General features: G+C 41.6%; 2 protein-coding genes across 2 annotated transcripts in view; one reads left to right on the top strand and one right to left on the bottom strand.

The window, feature by feature from the left end:
• Nucleotides 1–26,817, bottom strand: part of GPM6A (glycoprotein M6A) — a 331,272-nt gene that overhangs the window by 241,187 nt on the left and 63,268 nt on the right. The gene's annotated exons all lie outside the window — the stretch shown is intronic.
• Nucleotides 21,954–25,896, top strand: LOC482936 (ral guanine nucleotide dissociation stimulator-like). The gene is made up of 6 exons (XM_038560508.1): nt 21,954–22,150; nt 22,535–22,645; nt 23,247–23,440; nt 24,017–24,076; nt 24,959–25,152; nt 25,392–25,896. The coding sequence occupies exons 1-6, from the start codon at nt 22,013–22,015 to the stop codon at nt 25,850–25,852; spliced, it is 1,158 nt and encodes a 385-aa protein (XP_038416436.1). The 5' UTR covers nt 21,954–22,012; the 3' UTR covers nt 25,853–25,896.

The raw sequence follows: 26,817 nt of genomic DNA, 5'->3' as shown, positions 1-26,817 counted from the left end.
AGCTTGCTTCTCCCACTCCCGCTGCTTGCTGCTCCCCCTGATTGTGCACACATTCTCTCTCTCTCTGTCAAGTAAATAAAATCTTTATTTAAAAAAATCCCCTTAATATTTCTTGTAAGGTTGGTTGAATGGTGATAAATTTCTTTAAGTTTTGTTTGGCTGGGAAGATCTTTTTCTCTCCTTCAAATCTGAATGATCACCTTGCCAGGTATTCTTGGTTGTAGGTTTTTTCTTTTCAGCATCAAGTGTCACCTTTAAACGGGACAGATCCTGCCCTATACTCATAGTATATGCATATGATTAAATGTGTGAGGTGATAGATACGCTAATCAGCTAGATGGGAGGGATCCTTTCACAATGTATATGTAAATCAAATCACCACAAGGTGCACTTTCATTATTGTATAATTTTGTCAGTTACACACCTCAATGAAACTGAAAAAAAATTGAAAAAAGGTGTGTGGAGACATCAAGAGAAAAAATTAAAATGTCACAAATATAGGTACAACATCTATCAATTATGAACCCTGGGAAAAAATGTTCTATCAGATTATATAAAAAATAAAGAACTTCAGAGCATTAGCATTGGGCATTGGTTATTGCTAAAATGCACAGCAGAAAAATTTTACAAAAGACCTTAGTTCCAAAGGCAAAGAATCAAGCTATGGAAGGTTGAGCAAAGGTGTTTTCTAAAGATTTCTGCTTTTTGCTATGAGGTTCTTGGGCACAGCTATTGTAATGATGAGCTTCAAAACATGTTATTTGAATAAAACAGATGCAGGATGAATCAATTTATTAAGTATGTCTCATGATTGTCCTGTCAAACAATCTTCTCTTATATAGTTCCTTACAATAATTCATTCTTTTTTTTATAATTTTTATTTATTTATGATAGTCACACACACACAGAGAGAGAGAGAGAGAGAGGCAGAGACACAGGCAGAGGGAGAAGCAGGCTCCATGCAATGGGAGCCCGACGTGGGATTTGATCCTGGGTCTCCAGGATCGCGCCCTGGGCCAAAGGTAGGCGCCAAACCGCTGCGCCACCCAGGGATCCCCAATAATTCATTCTTAATTCAAATATAATATTAAGTTGCCTGGCATTATAATATTATTTGTTATAATTCTACAACAAAGCAGCTTTAATAGTTTATCACAAAATGCCAAAAATATTTCATAGATACTATATCAAAAAGCACCACTATCCATAAATATCCTGACCATAAAACTGGTCTTCCAGGGGCCACATTAAAATCTTGGGAAAAGATAGTAACCTAGGGCAGGGACAGACTGGCAGTTACTAGTAATTCTGACATGAGTGTTTCCTTCCTAGTTGAAACTTGCTAGCTGGTTTATGTGAAAATGATTCTGTGATAGTGCTAAAGCAAGGGTTGTAAAAGATAAAGAAATGACTTTGCAACTGCAATGAGGTAGCAAAACTACATATTAGGAAAAAATCTTCAGATTAAACACAAACTGCAAATCATCCAAGAAAGATATGCAGGCACAGATTTCATTCAGACTAAGCTAACTTTATATCAATAAACAGAGTTAAATTAAAACTATTCTTTAAAAAGAACATTTATAATACATAACCATGACTAACTTCTTTCCTTAACCAAGGAGAAGGAGGAAGAAGTGGGGGAGGTGGAAGAGGAGGAGGAGGAAGAAGAAGGAATGCCCAAACAGATTATAAATTCACTTGGTTAATTAGGCAGGCATTGTGATAGAGACTTTAACCTGATTTCCACTGGTTCACAGATGCCCTACAAAACCTATGAACAGCCTAAAGTTGAAAACAAAATTTTGTTTATATGTAGATAGAATTTCAATATTTTAATCAGATTCCCCAAAGAAGTCCATGCCCCATCCTACCAAAAAGTCAAGGACCATGGGTCCCAGTGGAAAAAAAAAAAAAAGAAAAAAAAAGATCTATAAGATGATTAAATATTCCATTACCTGGTAAATAATGTAAAATAGCTAAAACAACAAGGAACTCCTAAGAAAATAGAGTGTGCCCTAATTATGTGTATGCAGTGAGTTTAACACCCTTTGGAAATCCATTGTTCTATGGAAGAAGAGAATGAGATGGATTTTACATTACAGAAAGTATTCAAAATCTGACCATGACCTGTCCCTTTTTGCTGCACTGCGTTTCTTACTTATTTTTTGTTTGGGGGGAGGTTTTTTGTTGGAGTGGACTCTTTGCATTTACTTATTGGAGCATAGCATATTTCCCAAAGTAGCCAGCAAAAATGACAACTCAAATCGTATAGGCCTTACAGAGCTGGTACAGGACCTCTATCCACACTGACTACTCTCCAGAGTTTGATTTCTCACCCTCAATTAGCTGGGGGACCAGAAGTAAAATGAGGACAAAACGTACTTCTGACATAAACAGTGGAAGATCCCATTTGTGTTCTAACTGAACACACCCTGAAGGCTGAGAGAACGGAATTCAAATCCCACTCCCTCACCACGTGTATGACTCCTATAATGTGTGGTAAAATACATGAACTGTAAAACAGAGCTACTAGTACACACTGTTCAGGGTTTATGTGAAAACTGCATGAGTTAAATGTTAAGTGAAATATATTGGAGATGATTAATGTTGGTTTTCTTCCTCGGCTGACAGCAGTATTTGGGGAATTTCTAGCAATGCCACCCAAGTGTGCTGTGTGTTCCACAGTGGTCTTCTTGAGTGCCTGCTGTCAGTCTACCACGTCCACTGAATCTTTATGCTAAAAGATTATGTCTGGATTCTCTGGCCAGACATTGGTCTATCTCCATAATAATCTCAGAGCCCTCAAAGATTCTTAGATATTAGCCAGGGTTACTTTATCCCTGGATATTTTAGCAAAACTTGAAAGAGCCCCAAAGGCATCCGGCTTTACCTCTGCTCTGAAGTCCACACCACAAGGAAGATATTTAATACTGGAGAAATCAAAATGTTTCCATAATAGCATAATGAAATGGAATTGGAGCTCAATTTTAACATCTCTATATAGCTGAAACTAGCTCAGTTGATTTCATTTCTACTGGAATCCAGTTTGAGTTCAGATAAGGATTAGTTCATTTGGAATTTACAATAGTATTGACATGATATGATTCTTATAAATCCTCAAGCAAAATCTGTAATTACTAGTAATTTTAAATTGACCTAACACAAAATCTAATTGACTACAAAAGTTTCTTTCAACTTTCTTTCACTATGTTTTCTTCATTTCTTAAACTGCATTAGTAGCTACAAATGGAAATGTCCACCAAAGTACATGGTCTTATGATTTCATTAGTACATCTCTTTTTTTAATAGATGTATTTATTTATTTGAGAGAGACCGAGTGTGACTAGGGGGAGAGGCAGAGGGAGAGAATCTTTAAGCAGACTCTCCACTGAGCCTGGAGCCTGATGTGGGGTTGGATCTCAGGACCAATGAAGATCACAACCTGAGCCAAAACCTAGAGGCAGGTGCTCAACTGAGCTACCCAGATGCCCCTCACTGGTAAACCTTTTAGCTCATCTTTATCTCTGTAATGGTGAATTACAATGCAATCCACACTTGTTATTTTCTATATAATAACCTGAGTTCACAGATACTTTGTCATTACCCCTATCACCACTGATTTATGAATATTTTTCTGAGGAAAAAATGTGGAATCTCTAGTAATACCTAAGTTAAACAGATTTTACACACATTGCTAAACACAATCTTACTAGTTATTGATACTTAGTAGTGTAAATAATATATACATCACAGAACTGGAAAGAACAATAACTTGAAAATATTCTTTCTTTAGAAGGACATTTTACCCCAATGGAAATGTGTATTAGGAAGAACATGAAGAGTCCAAGTTCTTCTGGTCACAAGACACCTGGCAGAGTAAGACACATCTGCTTCAGAAGCAGATGGAACGTGAGCAGAGGTCTGCTGGGAATAGGGGAGGTTCCAAGAAAGGTACTTTCAACACTTCCCTCCTTCCCTCCACTATTCCATGCTCACCCTGATAAGACAAACATGAGGGCTAAACAGGGTGGTAATTTCCCAATTGCCTGGAGTCATCTAGGTCGACCTGGAGTGGTCCTACTTAAGTGTTTGTCCTGGATTTTTCCTTTTAAGATGAAGTGTCATTATTAATAATTGTATTCATACAGCCAAGATGGGTTTGGTAGCCCTCTAATTTCTACTTCCTGCCTCTGGCATACCCATCTCTAGTAACATGGGAGAAATGTGTGTGCAGCAAACAGAGCTCTCATTTTTACATACAGTTAGATCTGCAGAAGACTGGTAATTACCTGTCTCTACTGCTGATCCCCTCCAAGTAAAGTATTACCAAATCCTCCTTACAAAGACAGCATCTAGTGTGATTCAAAGATTATATGAAGCACATTTAACAGCAGCAGTGGGAGGAGAATCAGATGCAGGAACCACTTTGACATCTACTGTACCAGCCAGATGTGCTGTGGCCCTTGCTAAAGATGGGGAAGAACAGAGCTGTCAGGCCACTGGTCAGAAGGATCAGTGAGGAATATGGGCAATAATGGGTTCAGTGTATTATATAATTTATTTTGGCAAAGCTTCATTTTGCAGTGAAGCATCTTGCCATTGATAAGCTCTAAAGTTCTTGTTTAATGAAAATATCTAAGTACCAAATTTGCATTTCTCAAAGAAGTTGAAGATGAATGTGTAAGTTATCAAAAGGTTTGTCAACCAAGAGTCATGGGGATATATCCAATCCTGTGAAAATGAGAAAACATAAATCTCCTGAGAAAGAATATCTTTTTAAAAGTTAGCAATTATGTTAAAAAGCCTGTACCTGAACACAATGATTTAAGATGTGAAGCTGCAGAAGGGGTGTTTCCATCTCACTCTAAAGTATGCCTGCACTTACATCAAATGTCTGACTTCTAGATTAGTTCTACAAATTACTTTATTCCAAATTTTCTTGTGCACACAGGTAGAGCTATTAACATGCAGCTTCTATTTAGCAAAGGAACTTCATAGTTAAATGGTCCTGTGTCAAAAAATACTCCAAATAGAAGCATAAATGAAAACCAGTTAAATTTAATTCCCAGAATGATTTGAATTTTAAAACCCAATTTGTACATTTGAAACAAAGCTTTTTTTGTATATTTTTTATTTGAGTTCAATTTGCCAACATATAGTATAACACCCAGTGCTCATCCCATCAATTGTGCCCTCAGTGCCCATCACCCAGGTAACAAAGCTTTTAGAAATTCATTCTGTTAAACTGAAACACATGATATTATGGTAAATACTACTGTAAATGTGGTTTAAAAGTTCATCACTGACAAAAAAATTATTTGCTTTTACCATGATAATATGAATACAAATTTTGTTGGAGCACAGCTGTAGAATAAAAACAGTGTTCCTAATAAATGTAGTTGAAATTGGTTGACATGAATTATAATTCATACTAGTTTCTAGTTTCAATATTTTACTAATCAAAATACAGTTGTAGTTGTCAAAATTTATCTGTATGTATGTATATCTGTATGCATTTGTAAACAAATCTCTGTTTTGAATGTATATCTCTAATTTTGGATGTCTTTTCAAAGTAGTCAATACATGCAGTGTCAAAAATGTTGGTTTTTGAAGCTTAGGGTCAATTGCAATTACTGAGAGTAAACTGAAAAAGAGAAAAATAGACAAGAGCCATATAATAAATTAAACAACTAGAAATCAAATGGACTTTTAAGATTTAATTTTTAAATTCTATCTTAGGAATAGCTTGATTTGAGGAAAGAATCTCTTTTTTAAAGATTTTATTTTTTATTTTTTTGGCACGTTATTTATTTGAGAGAGACAGAATGAGAGGGAGAGGGGCAAAGGAGAGAGAGAGAATCCCCAGGGAGCTCTATGCTCAGCACAGAGCCTGACACAGGGCTTGATCACATGACCCCAAGATCATGACCTGAGCTGAAATCAAGAGCCCAACCAACTGAGCCACCTAGGTGCCCGTGGGAAGAATCTTTTAATTGAGCTCCTATTTTTCAGTGGATAATTTTAAACTCTGTTTGAGAGTAAAAAATAAAATAAAATTGAGATAACCTCCAACTACATGGTACCTAAATTTGGTAAAAACACCCCAAAGAATCAATTTATTTGACAAATTTTATCTTACATATTTGTCCAAGAAAAATTACTATGAATCAAGGCACAAAAACAGTATTTATGAAAATATTTAACCTGAAATATCATTTTATAATATGAATATATTAGAATTAAGAATACTCTTATAAATCAAGCATGTGCTTTAGATAAAGTTATTTCTAAGATTCACATTAAAATTATGTAAGTTAGACTTCAAAAAATAGTATTTTCCATTTAGCAGAATTTTTGAGTTTATGAGAACCTCAAGACTGATAATTCAAAATATTGTGGTTTACAGAGAAATGACAATTGAAGTAGTATTTTTAATTTAATAATCATATAATAGAATAAACTATATTTAAAAATCAGACCTTCAAATCACTGCCTTAGCCCCTTTCATGGGAGTTTATTTAGTCAAAAGTGACTTGCAATAAAAAGATTATTAGTTACAGTAGTATTTCAGGAAAACCAAATAGGCATCTATGTTGCTAATGAGACATTATTTAAAATATTATTTATTTTATCTTGTGTTTCTCTAATTTCTATTGTAAAAATATTTTTTATCATCTACATATTATATAAGTGCAGTGAAGCATGCATAAGATTTGTAAGTGTACACTTATGGCAGATATATGCGGAAAATGTTTTTTACTGATGGGCTGCATAAAAGACAAAATGTGGAGACCAACACAAGGGTTCTAGAGATTCTCTTCTGAAACTGCCTATGGGACCAAAGAACCTGGCTTTGAGAGCTTGATTCTGCTTATCGAGAAATGTCCAGGGGTCACTGGACGACTGTACAGCTGAGCACAGACAAAACAGACAAGGCACGTGGGCTGCACCTTCCACCGGAACTCTGCTCTCACTACGTGCTAAGTCCTTAGTTTTCAAGGATATGAAACTACAGTTATTGCTGGAGAGAAGACAGATTCAGAAAACAGAGCAGTTTCTTACTTTTTCACAAGTTCACACTGTGCCTTATGAGTGTCCTGAAGTGAGCAAATTCTTCCTTCCTGAATCCTGAAGGCTTGGAAGACTCGCATGTCGCAGAGAAGTTTGCAATATTCCCTTTATTGACTTAAACCTCCTCATTCATACAACAGTGACTTGGGACAAGAAGGATGGAATAAATGGAGTGAAATATCACAGTTTTGAAAATGCTATTCTAAAAAAAATACATGTATTGGAGAAGTATTGCTCTAGTGACATAAACCCCAACGTGGGAAAATTATCCAGCTTTTTTCTCTGTAGTCTGTTTGTCGACTATTGCCTTGGATGGATGATTTCATAACAAGGATTACAAGTTTAAGAGACTGGAACATTACTCCCCCACTTCTACTATGACCTCCTTCACTCCCCAAAATAAAAATTTAAATAAAAAATTCATCCAGAAGAACTTGGGACAAAAGAGAAGAATATTTGGGCGTCATTTCAGAAGGAAGATGTTTACTGGGAGCTGTAGTGGGTCTGGTGGGCTCGAGGTGGGCAGCGTAAGGAACTAAAAAGGCACCAAGGAAGGCAGCCGTAAAAGTGTCGGTTTGTTTTGTTTTTTTTTTCCTGTTTAGATTACCACATGCAAGAGTTAGAATATGAACAAGCATGTTTAATTCTGATTCACCACATTTTAATACATGCATTTTTATAGTGCAATTTGACCAAAGAACTCTGATTAATAATAGGAATTTCTATTTAACAGCAAACTTTCAAAATTAAAACAATGGCGCTCTAAGGGAAACATTCCCTTATTAATAGGCTACATCCTTCATTAATGTGCATGGATGAGGTTGTCTGAGAATATATTTCATTGCAAATTCCTGCAATATTTCCCAGGAGCACTTCCTTCAATGAGTGGTGATGCATAAGGAAGTCATGGATGAAGCTCCCCCATGCTGGAAGGCGAAAGCTTATGTAGCATAAACTAACATACTTTAACTCTCAATAGTTTCAAGGTTGTGATTCAGTAAAAGAAATAAACCCAATTTTAAAAGCAAACATCTTCCCAGAAATACCAATGAAAAATTAAAGATGACATGGAACTTATATGACATGGAACCCAACATCAGGCTTAGATTTTAGAACACAAGTGATTTTTGTCTGTATTTATGATACTTTTATAAATAAGAAAAATCAGCTTGGGGCACCTGGGTGGCTCAGTAGTTGAGCATCTGCCTTTGGCTCAGGGCATGATCCTGGAGTCCTGGTATCGAGTCCCACATCGGGCTCCCTGCAGGGAGCCTGCTTCCCCCTCTGCCTATGTCTCTGCCCCTCTCTCTGTATGTCTCTCATGAATAAATAAATGAAATCTTTAAAAAAATAATCATCTTTATACTCTTAAAATCACCTATCTCAATCAAAATATTTTGAAAACTAAATCCCATAATGAAACCTCATTAGCTCATACTTCAGAATCACTTCAGCAGTTATGGGTGCTTTTCTAAGAGGCCATGGCTCTATCATTATTTTCTGAAAGGCATATCCCCATTGGTAGGACTCTGTCATACAAAGATGAATTTAATTATTAAAATACAAATAAAATTAATACTGTTTTGCATTTGTAGAATTCTTCAAGAACATATTAATTGAGTGGGGCACATATACGACTCATGATTGGTATCTGGGAGGAGGCAATCTTACAGGACTGAACCCATAACCTCTATGATCTGATGGTAACTCTAAGTACCCAGCGTCAGAATTGCTTGGTGTGGGGTCGAACCCATACATCTTGGGTACGGAGGTATTCAGGGAATAAACACAGTGAGGTGGGTTTTCTCTTTCCTTTCAGTTACCATCACCCATTTATTCTCAAAAAACCTGTGTACAGAGTCTTGGGCGTGTATAAACCACCATACTAGTTAATGCAATCAATGTTAAAATAAACAAAATTTTAGTACTAAACATCTTTTGCTTCTATCGTAATAAGAAAGATGTGTATAAACCATAATAAAGCAGAATGTGATAAATGCTTTGATAAATGCTCCTCACACAGAGTGAGAAGTATAATGGAGATATCAAAGAATGGTAAGAAGGAATATGCTCTCAGGTATATATCATGGTCTTGTGCCTCTCTTGGAGTAACTGGAGCCAAACAATATTTTGAAATGAAGAGTTAACTCCTGTCACACTCCTGTCCTCCAGGAACCTACATATTCCCTATGGATAAAGGCAAACTTAAAAACCAAAAAATCTCCATTTCCTTTTCTCTGGCTCTGTTTTCAACATAAACAACCATCGACAGTTGTTTTATTTTATTTGAGGTGCTATGCGGTTCCCTAGGTCGATAATGCCACACCCAGGAAACAGAGACAACACTGTGTCACTCTCAGTTGCAAGCTCTTTCTTTGGTTAATAAAAATACTTTGTAAAAATTGTTTTTTTGTGGGGTTTTTTTTTTTTGGTTTCGTTTGTTTTTTGGTTTTTGGTTTTTGGTTTTTTTTTTTTGCCTTTGCTTGAAAACAGCCTTTGCGGTTTCAAAACAAAAATACCAGAGTGGTTTAGTTCTTCACAGTAAAGATGACTTCCGTGTAAATAGTCCTTTAAAAAAAAAAAAAAAGTCCTTTTTTGAGGAGATTTCTTAGACTAGGCCACAGAATCAACAACAAAAAGGCATAACAATAATCTTAAAAAAATCTTTATCAATCTTTCTTCTGTTATTTTTGAAAAAAAGTTTTGAGCTCATCTTTCTAAGGAGCATTTTGGGTTTTATAAAGCTTATTCTATGCACTTTACAAGCTAAATTTAGACAATTATACATGACTCTGAATTAAATTTTAAAAGAATCTTTTTTTGCTTGGTGAAGTTTTCTTGAGTCTCAAATGCTGAACCTCATTTTAATCTCTTTGAATTCTTAAGAATAAAAGCTATTCAAATAATTTGAAAACTTCTATCAAGAATCCTGGCACTTTTCCTGCAGATAAAATGGGCATTCCATTCCTCCCACATAGCAGGCAGTGAAGGCAATGCAACTATTTCCTAAACATAGACCTTTCTGTCTCAGTTCATAATACATAATTTTGGCACAGAAATATATTATTAAATAATTGACAGCGATAAACAACTATGGAGTGCAACATATGGGATTTCGATAATACAAGTCACAGAATTATCTACATTAGTTATTCGTTATTCTCCCGAGCTAAATTATCAACCAGATTCTTTTTTTTTTTTTTAAGATTTTATTTATTTATTCATGAGAGACACAGAGAGAGAGGCAGAGACACAGGCAGAGGGAGAAGCAAGCTCCATGCAGTGAGCCGGACGTGGGACTCGATCCCAGGACTCCAGGATCACACCCTGGGCCAAAGGCAGGCGCTAAACCACTGAGCCACCCAGGGATCCCTCAGCCAGATTCTTGATACAGGAAACCATATCTGATTTTAAAACATCAAAAACAATAATAAAAAATAATAGTAGCAATCAGACTGTCTTGGTATAACAATCATTATCACAGTCATCAACATCCCAGTGAATGTCCCCTGGGCACTTAGATTGACACAGTCACAGTTCCAAGTATAGATTTCTCCAATCTCAATCTACAACAGCCACTGATGAGGTAATCACTATCATTGCACCCCTTTACAGGTGAGGAAATGGAGGGAAAGAGATACATTGAATAAATATTGGCTAATGTAACCACTATTGAAGCCTGAGCTTAGGTTGATGTGAGGATTAAGATTGTTTCTGGGATCCCTGGGTGGCACAGCGGTTTGGTGCCTGCCTTTGGCCCAGGGCGCGATCCTGGAGACCCGGGATCGAATCCCACGTCGGGCTCCCGGTGCATGGAGCCTGCTTCTCCCTCTGCCTATATCTCTGCCTCTCTCTCTCTCTCTGTGACTATCATAAATAAATTTTAAAAAAAAATTAAAAAAAAAAAGATTGTTTCTATCTTTCCTCTGCTCGTGGATAATAGGAATGCCAGATAAAATATATGATGCCTAGTTATATCTTAACTTTAGAGTAAAAGGCAATTATATTTTATATATTATTATAATAGAGATATAACATAAAATATCTCCATTACAACTATATTACATGTGATATTTGAGCTATATTTATACTAAATAAATTTATCTGAAATTCAAATTTTATTTTTATTAGCTAAATCTGGCAACCCTAAATTAGCAGTTTGTAACACCCTTCTAACCCCAACCCAGATTCTGTGCCTGATATTTCAATAATCAATATGCACAATACACACACATGAGTCCCTATATAAACACACACGCATGCTTGCACAATAATTTTGAATATTCTACTTTGAGTGTGTTAAAGTTCTCATAATAGTTTCCAAATCTAACTGAGCACTTACAATGTGCCCTACACATATTCTAAGTGCTTTTACACGTCTTCACGCATTTAATTCGCATAACAACCTGGTGATGTAGGTATCAAAATGGAGCCCACTTTTACTAATAAAGAAATTGAAGTGTGGAAAATGCTATGGTCTGAATGGTTGGATGCCCCCAAAATTCCTCTGTTGAAATCCTAACCCCCAAGGTGATGGCATTACCATTAGGGCTTAAGAAGAGGGGCCTTTGTGAGAAGATTAGGTCACAAGAGTAGAAATCTCATGAAAGGGATTAGTGGTTTTATAAATAAAACCCCACGACGCTCCTGAGACTCTGCCACCACCTGAGGACACTGTGAGAAGTCACCAGCCTGCAACTCTGAGGATGACTTCACCAGGATGCAACCATACTGGTGCCTTGATCTAGGACATCCCAGCCTCCAGATCTGTGAAAAATAAAATTTCAGTTGCCTATAAACTACCCTGTCAAGGGCATTTTGTGAACACAGTGCAAACAAACTGAGAGAGGTTACATACTTTGGCTGAAAGCACATGACAAGTGGTAGTATTTGAGCCCAGGGGGTTGGCTATAGATACTGCTCCAAACTGCAATTCTATATTGAGCAAAAGCCAGGGAGACAGATGCTGGACAAAGTGCAGCATTTTCTGAACGTCAACCAGCCATAGTAGACAAACTTTGCTGAGGGTGCAAGGCAAGCAGTAGAGATTTTAGAAGAGTCATATCCCAGCACTAGGGCTCAAGCAATCCAGCTGACTTGCAAGTAATCCAGCTTCCTGCTAAAACAAAGCTTCAGCACTCTTAATGGACAACACAAAGTCCCAACACTACCCTCTGACACCCAGGGAAATACTCCTGAGACTGCTAACCAAAAAGAAAATCAGTCAATAGAATAGACTCATCTGTCATAAGTGCCAAGATGCTGAAATTAGCAAATAGGGACTTTAAAACAGCTCTAATAAATACGCTGAAGGACTTAAAGAAACAAATAGAACTTCTAGCAAAAAAAAAAAAAAAAAAAGAGCATAAAATCAAAATAAAAGTTTCCTTGGATGGACTCAATAGCCCATGAAGACATGAAATACATAGAGAAGCCATGAAAAGTACAGAAGGACAAGGAAAAAAATAATCTCCATTGACTTCTGGGACAGTTTAATATAGGTGTGGGTAGAGTCCAAAAGAAAAAGAGAGGTTAAAACAGACAAAGCCTTTATAGGAAGTAATGTCTAAAATTTCCCCCAATTTAATAAAATCTCTAAATCTGTTGACTCAATGGACATCACAAATCTCAAGGTGTATAAGCACAGAGAAAACCAGAGCAAGGTATGTCATAACCAAACTGATGAAAACACCGGATAAAAAGAAAATCTTAAAAACAACCAGAGAGGAAAGACACATTACTTATAGAGGAACAAAAATGAGACCTTCAGTCTTCTCATCGAATACAATACAATCCAAAAGACATGGAAGACTATTTTTAAAGTGTTGGGGGGTAAAACTATCAACCTCCAACTCTAGGTCCAGGGAAACATACACTTCAGGAATAAAGGTGAAATGAAGACTCTCACGTAAGCTAAAGCATAGAGAATCCATTTCTAGCAGAAGCACTACAAAAAAATACTGAAAGTAATTCTTCAGCAAAATGAAAACAATACTCAAGAGAAATCAGGTCTACACATAGGACAGGAGAGTATTAGAAATGATAACTATGTGGTATATCTTTATTTTTTTATGTGGTATATCTTAATGGTATTTTTAAATTTTTTAAAACATTTTTTGGATAATTGTTGAAAACAAAAATAATAGCAATTCTTGACTTACAATATATATAGAAGTAAAATATATAACAACAATAATACACAGAAAGGAAGATAAAAATAATACACTGTTTTAAAGTTATTACACCATATAGGAAGATATTACATGAAAGTAAACTATAATAAGTTGAAGTGCCTTTTATGAACCCTAATTGAACCCTTCACAAGTATTAAAAAACTAAAAATGAAATATAATTGATCAGCAAACTAGAGGAATAGTAAAAAAAAAAAAAAAAAAAAAAAAAACACTCAACCCAAAAGAGGCCTGATAAAATTAGGTAATGAACAAAAAAAAAAAAAATAGATGGAACATATAGAAAATAAATAACAAGAAAGACTTAAACTTGCCCCTACCATCTACTGCAATAATGTTCGTGGTAAACACTACTGATAAAATGTGGGTTGTCTGACTGGATAAAAAAGCAATGTTCAACTGCATTCTTTCTATAAGATATATGCTTAAATATAAAGGAAGAAATCATGTTAAAAGTAAAAGATTGGAAAAGATGTTCCCTGCAAGTATTATTCACAAGGAAAGCAAGAATTCCATTAAAAATGGGTTAAGGATAAGGCACCGCGAAAAATAATATATAACAAGTAAACAATCAGGTCACGAAAGATGCTCAACATCTCCAGTCTTCAGAGAAATGCAAATTAAAACTCTAATGAGCCACCCCTACACACCTCCTAAGTGATTAAAATCAAAGTTGCCAATATCCAGTATCAGTGATATCAGTGAGGATGTGGGGTAACACTAAGCCCCATGCACTGCTGCTGGGATGTGACACAGGGCAACTTTGGAAAAAGTTTCACAGTTTCTTACAAAGTTAACCAGACACCTGCCAAGCTCAGCAATGACACTCTAGGTAGTTAGTGGGGAAAGCTGAGTATCTTTGTCCACACAAGGATTTGCACATAATGTTCTTACACTTTTTTCCCCAAAGAGTCCCAAACTGAAAACAAACCAAATGTGTTTATCAGCAGGTGAGTGGATAAGCAAAGTGTAAATCCATACAGTGAGATGGATGTTAAAAAAAAAAAAAAAAAAAAAAAGGACTATTAATCCACACAATGACATGCAGGAACCTCCAAAGCTTTATGCTGAAGGAAAGAAGCCAGACACAACGTGGTACATTCGTCCACATTAAATTCTACAGCAGGCAAAACTAACCTATGTTCAAAAAAACAGGTCAGAGATGGCCTGAGGGGAGGGCTGATGTCCCCAAAGAGCATGAGCCATCTTTCTGCTGGTCCTTACAAAAGTCCCACATCTGTCAGAAGTCACTGAACTCCATCCTTGAAATGACTGTGCCATATTATAGGTAAAATTTTCCTCTACAAACTTGATTTTTTAAATAGTAGTTTTAGGGTATTTCTTCTCTTTTGTAAGCCAGGGATTTCCAAACTTGACTCAACCAACACCTATGAAAAAAATGGTTATATCCCTGAATCTAGGAAACCATAGACACACCAAAATTTTGGCAATAGGTCAAATAAAGCAATTATTTATGACCATAAGAGCTAAGTTGCTAATTGATGTTGTTAATTTGAGGTAGTAGTGACTGGAATCCCTAAAACGTCCCCCAAATCTGAAGATGTAGGAGAAATTACTTGGACTCTAATCATCTCAATAAATGTCAGCATTATAATCTTCAAAAGATAACTGTTCAAACATGAAAATTTACAGTGTTCGAGGGCATACTACCAGTGTTTTGGTTTGGGTTCTAAAACGTATGGGGTTTTGTTTGAAATTAACTAGCTCAATAAAAGTAAATATAAAAAAGAAAATTAACTTCCTATAAATGCCTTCAGATACCCTTTCACGTAACGTCGAAGCGATAAAACCACCACATTTATTTTCCTTCCATTTATAATTTTTTGTGGCTGTCATTTATGCCTCCAGGCATATTTACAAATTGTGTAACAAACTGCTTCATACCGACACTGTTAGCCAGGCAGCCTGGTCCCATTTTTTAGAATGTTCCCTAAGCCTAACCCTCTGTGTACATCCTTTAACAACGACAGTGATAAAAACAAATTACCACTCAAATCTTCATCACATGCACAGAGGTCACAATCAAGCATAAAATGGCAAAGCAGATATTAAAAATTTGTTTTTAGCAAATGATTATCTCTCGAGCCCATTAAATTCCACATGTATTTCTTGATTACTTTAATGATCATGATGTGATTACTAAGATACCTGCTGCCCTAGGCATTGTGCTAAGTGCTAACACTGCAGAGCACAGGCAAAGTGCTTTTCTTCTGAGCTCCTGTAGCAAAATCAACTCTGCGCAGCCGGGCCTGGGTCCCCTGCCCTTCAAGAGCTGCAGCTCTTTCCCCCGCTGTGCCCTGCTTCTCTTAGCGGGGCATCCCTTCCGTCCATGGCTTGGCTGCTTACCACAGCCCTCAGGAACTAAACACGCACACCCTCACTGTACGTATGCAAAACCCTTTTTTAAAGAAAAAAGTTACCCTGTTGCACATCCTCTGCTTCTCCTTCCGCCATGCCAAAGTCTTTAAGAAATTTGGATTTCTAAAACCATTGTCAGAGGAAAAGAAATGCTCATAGAAAATCAGGATTATTTTAAACCCCCATTTTAAGTACCAAAAAACTAGGGGGCATCTGGGTGGCTCAGCCGGGGTTGAGCATACAACTCTTGGTTTCTGCTCAGGTCACAATTTCAAGGTTGTGAGATGGAACCGAACCCCACATCAGGCGGGATCCCCACCCAGCAGGGCATCTGCCTGAGATCTCCGTCCTTCACCCTCTGCTCCATACCTTGAGTACAATCTCTTGTTCTAAAAATAAATAAATAAATGTTTAAAAAAAATCGACAAACTAAATATATATCTAATATATATATTTTATATATAAAAATCAATATGTATATTTCAACAAACTAAATATATATCTAATATATATATAATATATAAAAATCAATATGTATATTACATATAATCAATATATATTTTATATATAAAAATATCAACAAACTAATATATTTCTATTTTATATATTATATTTTTATATATTATATATTTTATATATTATAATATATTTTATATATTATATATAATATATATTTTATATATTATATATGCTTTATGTTTTTCTTATATATATATTTCATATATATATTTCTTCTTTCTTGTTTTATTTTGTGTTTGGCTTCTTAGATTCCATATTATATAAATGAAATCCTATGGTATTCTCTTTTCTGCCTGACTTATTTCATTTACTATGATTCCCCCCTCCTCAAAGGTCCAACCATATTGGATCTCATACAAACAGCAAGATCTCATTCTTTTTTATGGCTAACTAATATTCCCGTGTGGGTGGGTGGGCTGCAGGCACATGCGCACACACACCACAACTTCTTTATTCATCCATTGATGAACACTTAGTTTGCTTCCATATTTTGCTTAGCATAACTAATGCTGCAATGAACATAACAGTAAATGTATCTTCCCAATTAGTGTTTTTGTTTTCTTCAGATAAATACACAGAAGTGGACTTGCTAGATCATACACTAGTTCTATTTTTGATTTTTAAAAGTAACTTCCATACTGTTTTCCACAGTGGCTGTACCATTTTATATTCCCACCAAGAGTGCACAAGGGACCCTTTTTCTCCACATCCCTGTCAACATTTGTTATTTCTGGTCATTTTGATAATAGCCACTTTAATAGGTGTGAAGTCATATTTCAGTATGGTTTTGTGCTGAGGATGAGTGGTGCTGAGCATCTTTGTATATGCCAGTGGGCCATGTGTATGTTTTCTTTGGAAAAAAATATCTATTCAAATCCTCTTGCCCTTTTTAAAATAAGATTGCTTGTTTTTTTTTTTTTTATATTGAGTTTTAGGACTTTTTTATATTTTGAATATCAACCCCTTATCTGTATGATTGAAAATATTTTCTCCCATTTAGTAGACTTCCATTTCATTTTGTTGATGTTTGCTGTTTCCTTTGCTGTGCAAAAAGCTTTTTAGTTTAACATAATCTCACTTGCTTATTTTTCCTTTCTTTCCCTTTGCTTGTGAAGTCATATACAAAAATTCATTGCCAAAAACAATGACAAGTAGCTCACCCCCTATGTTTACTTCTAGGAGTTTTATGGTTTCAGGTCTTACATTCAAGTATTTAATCCATTTCGGTTAATTTTTATGTCTGGCAAATGTATGCTATAGTTTTATTCTTTGACATATGGCCATCCAGTTTTCCCAACACCATTTATTGAAAAGACTATCTTTCTCCCACTGTGTATTCTTGCCCCCTTTGTTGTAAATTAACGGACCACATACCTCTTGGGTTTATTTCTGGGTTCTCTATTCTGTTCCATTGATTTATGTGTCTGTGCCATCACCATACTGTTTGGGTTACTATAGTTTTGTGATCTAGTTTGAAAACAAGGAGCGTGAAAAAAAAGAAAAAAAAAAAAAGGATTGCAATGTGATGCTTCCAGATTCGTTCTTCCTTCTTAAGATTGCTTTGGCTGTTTGGGGTCTTTAGTGGTGCCATAGAAATTTTAGACTCGTTTTTGTTCAATTTCTGTGAAAAATGTTGGAATTTTGATAGAAATTGCATTGAATCTACACACTGTTTTGGATAACATGGATATTGCCATATAATTTTCTTTGTGATGTCCTTTAAAAGAAGACTCTCAGGGTGCCAGGGTGCCTCAGTTGGTTAAGTGGCTGCCTTTGGTTCAGGTCATGATCTCCGGGTCCTGGGATAGAGCCCCACATTGGGCTCCCTGCTCAGTGGGGAGTCTGCTTCTCCCTATGCCCCTCCCCCCGCTCATATGCGCGCACTCTCTCTCTCAAATAAATAAATAAAATCTTTAAAAATAAAAACTAAAAGAAGAATCTCAGTTACCTAGAGTCATTTGGGTCTTCTGAATGTAAGCCCACTGGTTTTCTAAGCCAGAAAATTTGGGGGCTCATTTCTGCAATGTAGATCCCAATATTTGGGTACCTGATGCAGGGAACAAGCCTCTCCCTCCTCCAGGAAAAACTCCAGATTGTGAGATACTCTCATGCTATGGGTTCCCACACCAAAGAGTGGGGTTTTTAGCAAGACCACATCTCTCCTCCTCCTATGGACACATTAGATCTACATCTAGGTGCACCTCCCATCAAATTCTAAAATCAGTACATCATGAAGTACTACATATTAAATTGAATAGAAAAATTTGGCCAATATTTGGTAAAAAAAAAAAAAATCAACATTTTTATTTCCCCCAAAAATAAAAATAAATTCCATGCATGCCTCCCCTTCACTGCACTTATCTCAATATGTAACCTTAATCACTAAAGTGCTTATCTCAATAGCATCCTTAGGATGCTAATGATTATGGAGAACAGGGCTCATGGTAGATAAGCTCCACACTGCATCCCAGCACAGGACACAGATCTCAGTAGTCAGCAGGTACTCTAGGATATTTGATAAGTTAATAAATTAAGTAGCTAAATGTTAAAATATAAATTAAGAAATCTAGGAAAATATATAAAAGGATATTTCAAAATCTTGGGATATGGAAGGATAATCTAACAAAACATAAAACCAAAAACAATACAGAAAAAAATTTAATAACATAAAAATTTAAAACACCTATAAAGTAAAACAACCCTAAATTTAAAAGATAAGCACAAAATTGAGAAAAACTGTTTGCTAATTTGTATTAGGCAAGGGATTACTATCCATAATGCATTTGGAACTGTAAATAAATTATAAAAAAAAAAAGACAAGCAATGAAATAGTAAAATAATGGAAGGATCTGAACACATAAGTCACAGAAAATAAATATGAATACCTAGTAATACATGAAAAGATGGTCAATTTCACTCAGTATCAAAGAAACTTACATTAGAAGATAACCTTCATTCTATACTCATAATTAAGATTCATGATTTCCAGCATTGCCAAAAATACACCACAACAAAACATGATCCACTTTTAGTGGAATTAAAAATAGAACTACCTTTAGGGGAGGCAATTAATCAAAATATTAAAATTATAAAAGTGCATGTTCTTTGATTTAGCAATTCTATTTTAGAAGTGTAATCTACATAAATCCTAACTTATATACACTCAAGAGCAAACTTTGTATTACAGCATTTTTTGTAAATAATAAAAAGGAATTAACCTGAACACCCCTAAATTAAATACATTATCGAACACAGGTACATGCAGCCTTTTAATGCAAATGCTTGTGTCTATATATGTATCTCTATGGAAAAACTTAATGAAAATAAAAATAAAATAAGCTACAGAACCATTTGCAAAGGATAACCCAATTCATGTTACAAAATTCTACAAATGTGTCTGACACAAATGGATATAATATTCTGAATGACACATAGTACTTGAAACATTTGTTTAATAAAGGAATAAGTTATTGAATAAATAGAAAACATATTGATAACAGTGACTGCCTACAGACTGAAAAGCAAAGTGGGGAAAGGCGAATCTGTAGAGATATGAAGGGGACCATCATTTCATATCATATGTTGACTTGAATTTTTTAAACAAGTATTTTTGAAGTGTTGCACTTAAAAGTAATTTAATTAAAATCTAAAGAAAGGGACCTATTAGAAAATTGTTCATGTACAAGCACTAAGTTCAGAGCAAAACCAGGCTAAAAAGAATAAGCTAACCTTTACGAAGAAAAATTACATCTACAAGTGCCACTTAGATCAAAATCTGAAATCAAATAATGTTACTGATTTGGTCAACAAAGTGACTCTGAATCAACCAATTTAATTCTAAAATTGTTTATAAATTACTTACATATATGTGACATCAAGTGAATGGATAACATAGAGGCTGAGTTTCATCTTTTTATACCTCAGGCTCCCCCTAAATCCTTTTATTTTAAAAGATTGAGTAATTTTTAATAGGCAAAAGTATAAAATTATTTTGAACTTATCTATCAATAAATACTTTACATGTAAATGGGCTAAAATGCTCCAATCAAAAGACATAGGGTGACAGAATGGATAAAAAAACAAGACCTTCCCCCCCCAATAAAAACCCCAAGACCCATCTATATGCTACCTACAAAAGACTCATTTTAGATCTAAGACACCTGCAAATTGAAAGTGAAGGGATAGAGAAACGTGTAAATGGATATCAAAAGAAAGCCAGAGTAGCAACACTTAAATTGGGCAAAGTGGATTTTAAAACAGATTCTATGAACAGAAATCTCACAGAGGAAGACATAGACATGACCAAGAAGCACATGAGAAAATGCTCCGCATCACTTGCCATCAGGGCAATACAAATCAAAACCCCAATGAGATCCCACCTCACACCAGTGAGAATGGGGAAAATTAACAAGGCAGGAAACAACAAATGTTTTTTTTTTTTTTAAAAAAAAAAAAAAAAGAAAAGCACAGTATTTAAAAATGTCCCACATCTATAAGGCTCCCACGGCTGAGCTGGCCCGTGGCGGGATGGGTCTTCCCACCTGCTCCTTCAGCCGCTGAGCCCTGAGCACAGATAGTGCCGGAGCTGATCAGCAGGCCAGATCCTCCCTCTCGGAGCTCATGCTCCAGGGGGGAAGATGGACAAAATCGGAACATCATCAGGAATGAGAAGAGCAATTGGTCCCTAGAAAGAGCGCCTGGTGCTGCCTCTAGGTCCTGAGCTCCGCAGGTGAGGCTGTGACCAACTGTGGGGCTTTGACAAATGCAGCAGCTGGGGCTCCTGGGGCCACTGAGGGGAGGAGGTGAAGATCCCAGCAGGGCCACTGCCTGGCCAGGACCACAGCCTGGGAAGGAGGCAGAAGGGGGCATGAAGCCAGCTCTGTGTCCTCCGTGGGGGGCCAAGGCTGCCCCTCCCTTCCCGAGGGGCTGGGAAAGGGTTTTGTGGATGGAAATGGCTACAGACATGGAGATGTGAGGGGGGTGGGGGTGGGCATTGACAGCCCAGATGGGGGGCATTCCAGCACATTCCAGGCTGAGGAAGAGCCCAGGTCAGGGCGACCCATTGGGTGCACCTCCGTCCACAGCTCACCCAGTGGAAACGAGGGAAGGGCCCGTAACACACGACAGGCAGGGGTTCAGGATGAGGACGACCTCACACCTTCTAGGCCAAGACCCTGACACCATCTGTAGGGTTTGCCTTGGATTCAGGAGCCTAGGATCGTGGGAAGCTATTGCCCATCCCTGCCCCGGGGGGACTGTCATCTTCTGGGCCTCCAGAATGAAGGTACTGATGCCCACGTGTGTGCACACAGGACCTCGTGGGCCTGGACGCATGTACACACCAAGGAAGAATGTGTGGGTGGAGGTATGTCCTGCAGGTGACACCCGCCTCCAAGGTCATAGATATGAGGCCACAGTGGCCTGGGGACGTCTCGGGAAAGCACCCGCTAGGACACTCCCTGTCCCACAGGCAAGATGCAGACCATCCCCGACGGGCACAACGGCTTCTCCGGGGTCAAACTGGGGAAGCCTGGAGAGTCGTGTCTGAACCCAGATGTGTGTCCAGGTTGGGCCCTGGGTGCACACAGTCCTTCCCTGGGGCCTGTGGACAGGGGTGTGGTTGTGTCAATGTGTGCACAGGCCATCGCATGCAGGGAGGGGGGGCATCGGCAGCACGAGCGCTGCCCCTGCAGCTTCCTCCAGGAGTGGGTCAGGGAGGGGGTCCCAGGCAGTGAGGTCACTTCCGTGTCACAGAGCCCAACAGAACTCGGAACCCCCGTAACCAGGCACCCGCATCCAGTGCAGCCCCAGCTCAGGCTCACTTGGCTGGAGACATCTGCTACTGGAGGATGTTCTCTTGCTGCCTTCTCACCTCTGGGGGCTCTGGCTCCCAGGAACCCCAGGGGTGCGGCTTGTTCCTATGCTGTAGGCAGTGGCTCCACCATAAAAACCAACGCGTCAGGGCGGTGATCCGGAGGCGCCGTCAGGTAACACAGCGCAGGCCAGGCCAGGCCCCCGGTGCCACCATCCTGGGAGCCCCATCCCCTCCTCCTCAGGTTCAGGGAACCAGGGATGTGTGGGCAGGTCCCATCCAGGCTGGGGGACGCTGCAGGGCGGCACATTCCCCGGGGATCCCTTCAGGGTCACCCTGATGTCACGGTGGGCAGGGGGGAAACAGGGTTCCTGAGGTCCTCTACCCGCCCCGAGTCACCCCGAAGCCCTGCAACTGCATCCCTTTGCTGTCCCCGGGGGCGGTGGGTGCCGCCTGCACTGTGGGTGTCTGGGTGGAGGCAGCTGGGGGTGCGGCCCAGCCGAGGGGCCAGACCGGGCACTGAGGCCTCCTGCCTGGCTGCCGGGCACTGTCTCCACAGAGCTCCACCCGGGTCGTGGGGCGCGAGCGGGAGGAAGGGGTCGTCTGCCCCACCGCCTCCAGGAGCAGGGAGGTGCCCTGTGCAGCTAACAGAGGCCAGCGCAGGCTCAAGGTGAGTGCAGGGGCTGGGCCCCCCGACACCCGGGCCCCGATGCGGCAGGAAGGACCCCGGGTCCCAGAAGCCAGCCTGCTACCCCCTGGGCACCCCGACACTCCTGCTCCCACATGAGTCTGGATCCCCCCTCCCCACACCTGCCCCCCTGGCCCTGCCCCTGCCTGGGCCAGATGCAGAGTCCCTGCGCACAGATGTGTGGGAACATCAGAATAGAGCCCTCAGGGGAGGCCTGGTCGCCCGGGGGTTAGCGCCTGCCTTCCCCCAGGCCTGATCTCCGAGGCCCGGGATCGAGCCCCGCCTGGGCTCCCTGCACGGGCTGCTTCTCCCTCTGTCTGTGTGGCTGCCTCTCTCGGTCTCTCTCTCTGTGTCTCTTGAGGTCCTTGTACTGATCCAAATATTTTGAACATTTATCCTCTGAGATTGTTTCTTTATTGCATAGTTGGTCCTGTTTGTGTAAGAGACAGGCAGGGAGCTTGAGCGGGAGAGGGAGCCCCAGCTCCTCAAGCCCACGGGGCCCCAGCGCAGGGCCTGCCGGGGCGGGATCCCAGGTCTCCTGGCGGCTCCCTGCAGGCTGCACGTCCCCTCTGTCCCACCTCAGGGTGCAGGGGCCACGGCCGGGAAGGGGCGTCCGATCTGCCCGACCAAGCCCAGCCGGACGGAGCTGCTGGAGCACGAAGTCCGACAACTGCTGCTCGCCTTGCTGCGCCGGGACGTCATCTCAATTTTCAACTTTTTGGAGGATTATCGTACATTCGCCACCACGGACGAGGTGCTGGACCTGCTGTTCACCGAGTGAGCACCTGCCCCTCCGCAGCCCAGGGCTGGGCCACCTGCTGCTGGGGAGGCTGGGGATGGTGTGAGCTTCCCGGCCTCGGGCTGCTCCCCCGCCTGGAGCAGGGTCCCCCAGGGCCTAGCGGGGTCCTGGAGGGCAGCCCCGGGGCCTGGCCTGTGGCGGGTCGGCCAGAGGGGCTGTGCCTGTGCTCAGCAGCCGTCCTCCTCCCCGTGACCAGGCCTGTGCCTCCTCCCTGCCCCCCCCATCACCAGGGTCCTGAGCGGCCTGTTTCCCCATTGAAAGGGAGGTTTGAGAGTCCATCGTGGGTCTGTGTCCTGGGGCAACCAGACAGGGGGACCCCGGGACGCCCCGGGCCCACTTGGATATGGGCCATGGGCCTGGCCGGACCCTTTCATGCTCAAGCCTTCAGGAGGCCCCAGCAGGTGCGGGCGCTTCTCCGGGAGCTGCCTGTGGCCCAACACACAGAGCTGACGGCCCCCGGGGCTCCGGCCTAGTCGGGGTCAGAGGGTGACAGCCCACATGGTGAGAGGTCGTGTCCCCAGCACGATTCATGGGATGCCCCCGCCCTCCTCTAGGTATGGGTGCATTGAGGCTGTGTATGGTGACAACGATGTGGTCCTGCAGCGCTGGAAACTGTGAGTGACTCTGGCTCCTGCAGGAGGGCCTTCCCTCTCCAGGAGGGCAGCGAAGGGGGCTGTGGGGCGGGGGGGCGGCTGCACCCTCACCCCACACATCTGCAATTCCCATGACAGGGTAAAGGTCTAAGGGCCCTTCAGGAAAAGAGCGAAGGAGAGCCATGGATGGGGTGTGGGCTTGGTGGGAGGCACTGGGACCCCTCAGGGAGACCTTCTCCTGCCCCACACCTGGGGCCCAGAGCAGAGGGGGTGGGGAGCATCGCACTCCCCAATCTGGTGGCACCTGGACCCGGGGGCACAGCAGGTGCTCAGGAGGGCCGGTGAGGGCTCCCGGACCAGGTGGCCCCCGCCCCGTGGGAGATGGGAGATTAGAGTCAGTGGAAGGACACCCCCGGGGGCCCCTCGTGAGGGAGGCAGCCCAGAGCCACAGGAGGGAAGGTGGCGGTCCTGGGCGGCTCCTGGCAAGGCCTGACAGGACACAGAGCCCGAGCCCTCCTGCCTTGGAGCTTCCCAGAGCGACAGTGTGTGCAGTGAGGGCAATGACAGGCCAGACGCCCCCCGTCCCCGGACACCTGCCAGTGTACTCAAGGGGCAGGTGGGCAGGGACCAGGCTGAGGAGGGAGCCCCGCTTCCCCAGGAGAGATGCTGATGGTCACACCGCTGGGGGTGGGCTCCCTGCACAGAGGCTGCATCCCAGCCCCTCCTCGGGGAGCAGGCCTGTGGCAGGCAGGACCTCCAGGTGGTCAGGGGATGAGGAGCAGGACTGGCCTCCGACAACCTGCGCGGGAGGCCGGGGCCCCGGGTCCTGCAGGGCTTCCCCGGGACACCTGCATGTGACAGAGCCCTGTCTTCTGACGCCTGTGCCCGCCTGCCCCTCCCCAGGGCCATCTCCTGCATGATGGAAATATGGCTGGATTATTATCGGGACGACTTTTATCAGCTCCCAAAATTTCCCTCCCTTATGAAATTTCTGGAATTCATAAGACAGCACATGCCAGGCTCAGACGTGGAACTCCGGGCCCGGCGTTACCTCCAGCAATTCAGACGCCTCCATGCAGCGGAGCCAGAGGCTGGGGGTGAGGAGGCCTGGGGGTGGCCGAGCTGGGGACAGGGTGGGCCCCGCAGATCCAGCCTCCATGCAGCTGGGTCGGGAGCAGGGGGTGGGCTCACACCCCACCCCACGGGCTGCAGGCTGGGGACACCTCCCAGGACTCTTGCCCTCACACACGTGGAGCGGTGGGAAGAGTGGCCTTGACTTGGGAGGGACGTGGACAGTCCGTCCTGATAGTGATACTTTGTCTTCTTGGAGCTACAGCTTCGGCCCGAGGAAAACACCTTGAAGCAGCTCAGGAGCGTGCCCCAGCTCTGACCGTGGGGCCTGCTGCCCCGTCGGGGCCTGAGGGGATCGAGGCCGTCCTGGCTGCTGAGGGTGAGGGCTTGGCCCGCACTGAGGTGCCCACTGGGGAGGCGAAGCCCCTAGAGATAGTGGTCACTGCTCTAGTTCACTGCTCTGCACTGGAGGAGCCCCCTGAATCCCTGGGAGCCCTGGAGGAGGAGCAGGCGCCACCCCCTGCTCTCGAGGTCGTGGATGTGCCCGAGCCGCCTCCTAACTTGATGGAGCAACTAGACTTGGGGCCAGAGCAACCCTGTGAACTACCTCGGGAGCCTGCCCCAGCTTCTGCCGAGGGGCTCGTGGTCGCTGCAGCCCAATGGAGCCTTTCCCTCCCCGTCATTGCGCTGTTCCTATATTTTATGATTTTCATAAACCTTCTGTAAGGGCTTATGTATTTTATTTTTAATAAAGGATAAGTTAACTTGGTACAAAATTTACTCTGATGCTTTTAAATTACACATCGTGGTACTTTAGGTCCATTCACAGTGTCGCAGGCCCGGAGCCCAGGGTGCCGGGGGACACAGCCCAGGATCTGGTGCTCCCCCGGGACAGGCAGAGTCCGGGAAGACACAGGACAGCCAGGACGCTCCTGCCGCCGGGCAGCCCCCAAATGTGCAGATCGGCGGCCCCACTCCCAGAGCATCCAGGCCCCTGTCGACTGGGAGTTATGGTAGTTACTGCAGGAGCTGACTCCAGGGCTGCACAGCTGGCCGCGGCCACTGTGGTCTCTCTGGTGTTACCCTGTACCTGGGAGCAGGGGCCTCACAGGATAAACCACTCCCACTGAGCCGTACACCTGGCAGGGGGCTGGCAGCTCCCACAGCTGCACACACCTGAGAATCAGCACAGCAGGCCCCTCCCCCAGAAGACCACCTAGAAGGTCGGGGGAAAAGCAAGTTATTGACCAAGCAGCACTGGAAAGTTCCAGGGGAAATGGAGGGATTTACAGTATATAGAATCAGAGGATATTCCCCTTGCTTTTTCTGTTTGTTTCTGTTGTTTCCCCACCTCTTTTTTATTCTTTTTTTCTTCTTTTCTTTTTTTCTCATTTTTCCAGTACAACTTGTTTTTGGCCACTATGTACTGACTAGAAGGAAAAACTCACCCCTAAAGAAAGAATCAGAAACAGTCCTCTCTCCCACAGAGTTACGAAATTTGGATTACAATTCAATGTCAGAAAGCCAATTCAGAAGCACAGTTATAAAGCTACTGGTGGCTCTAGAGAAAAGCATAAAGGATTCAAGAGACTTCATGACTGCAGATTTAGATCTAATCAGGCCGAAATTAAAAATCAATTAAATGAGATGCAATCCAAACTGGAGGTCCTAATGACGAGGGTTAACGAGGT

This window comes from Canis lupus, chromosome 16 (genome assembly GCF_011100685.1).
Source record: "Canis lupus familiaris isolate Mischka breed German Shepherd chromosome 16, alternate assembly UU_Cfam_GSD_1.0, whole genome shotgun sequence".
NCBI classification, from domain to species: Eukaryota; Metazoa; Chordata; class Mammalia; order Carnivora; family Canidae; genus Canis; species Canis lupus.
This window is presented reverse-complemented; position numbering and strand designations above follow the sequence as displayed.

Bases quoted from the DNA above. Each gene is read 5' to 3' on its own strand.
- LOC482936 (XM_038560508.1), top strand. From the start codon at position 22,013: ATGTTCTCTTGCTGCCTTCTCACCTCTGGGGGCTCTGGCTCCCAGGAA. The intron at 22,646-23,246 runs GTGAGTGCAGGG...GTCCCACCTCAG, and splicing joins GAGGCCAGCGCAGGCTCAAG to GGTGCAGGGGCCACGGCCGG. The intron at 25,153-25,391 runs GTGAGGAGGCCT...TTGGAGCTACAG, and splicing joins AGCGGAGCCAGAGGCTGGGG to CTTCGGCCCGAGGAAAACAC.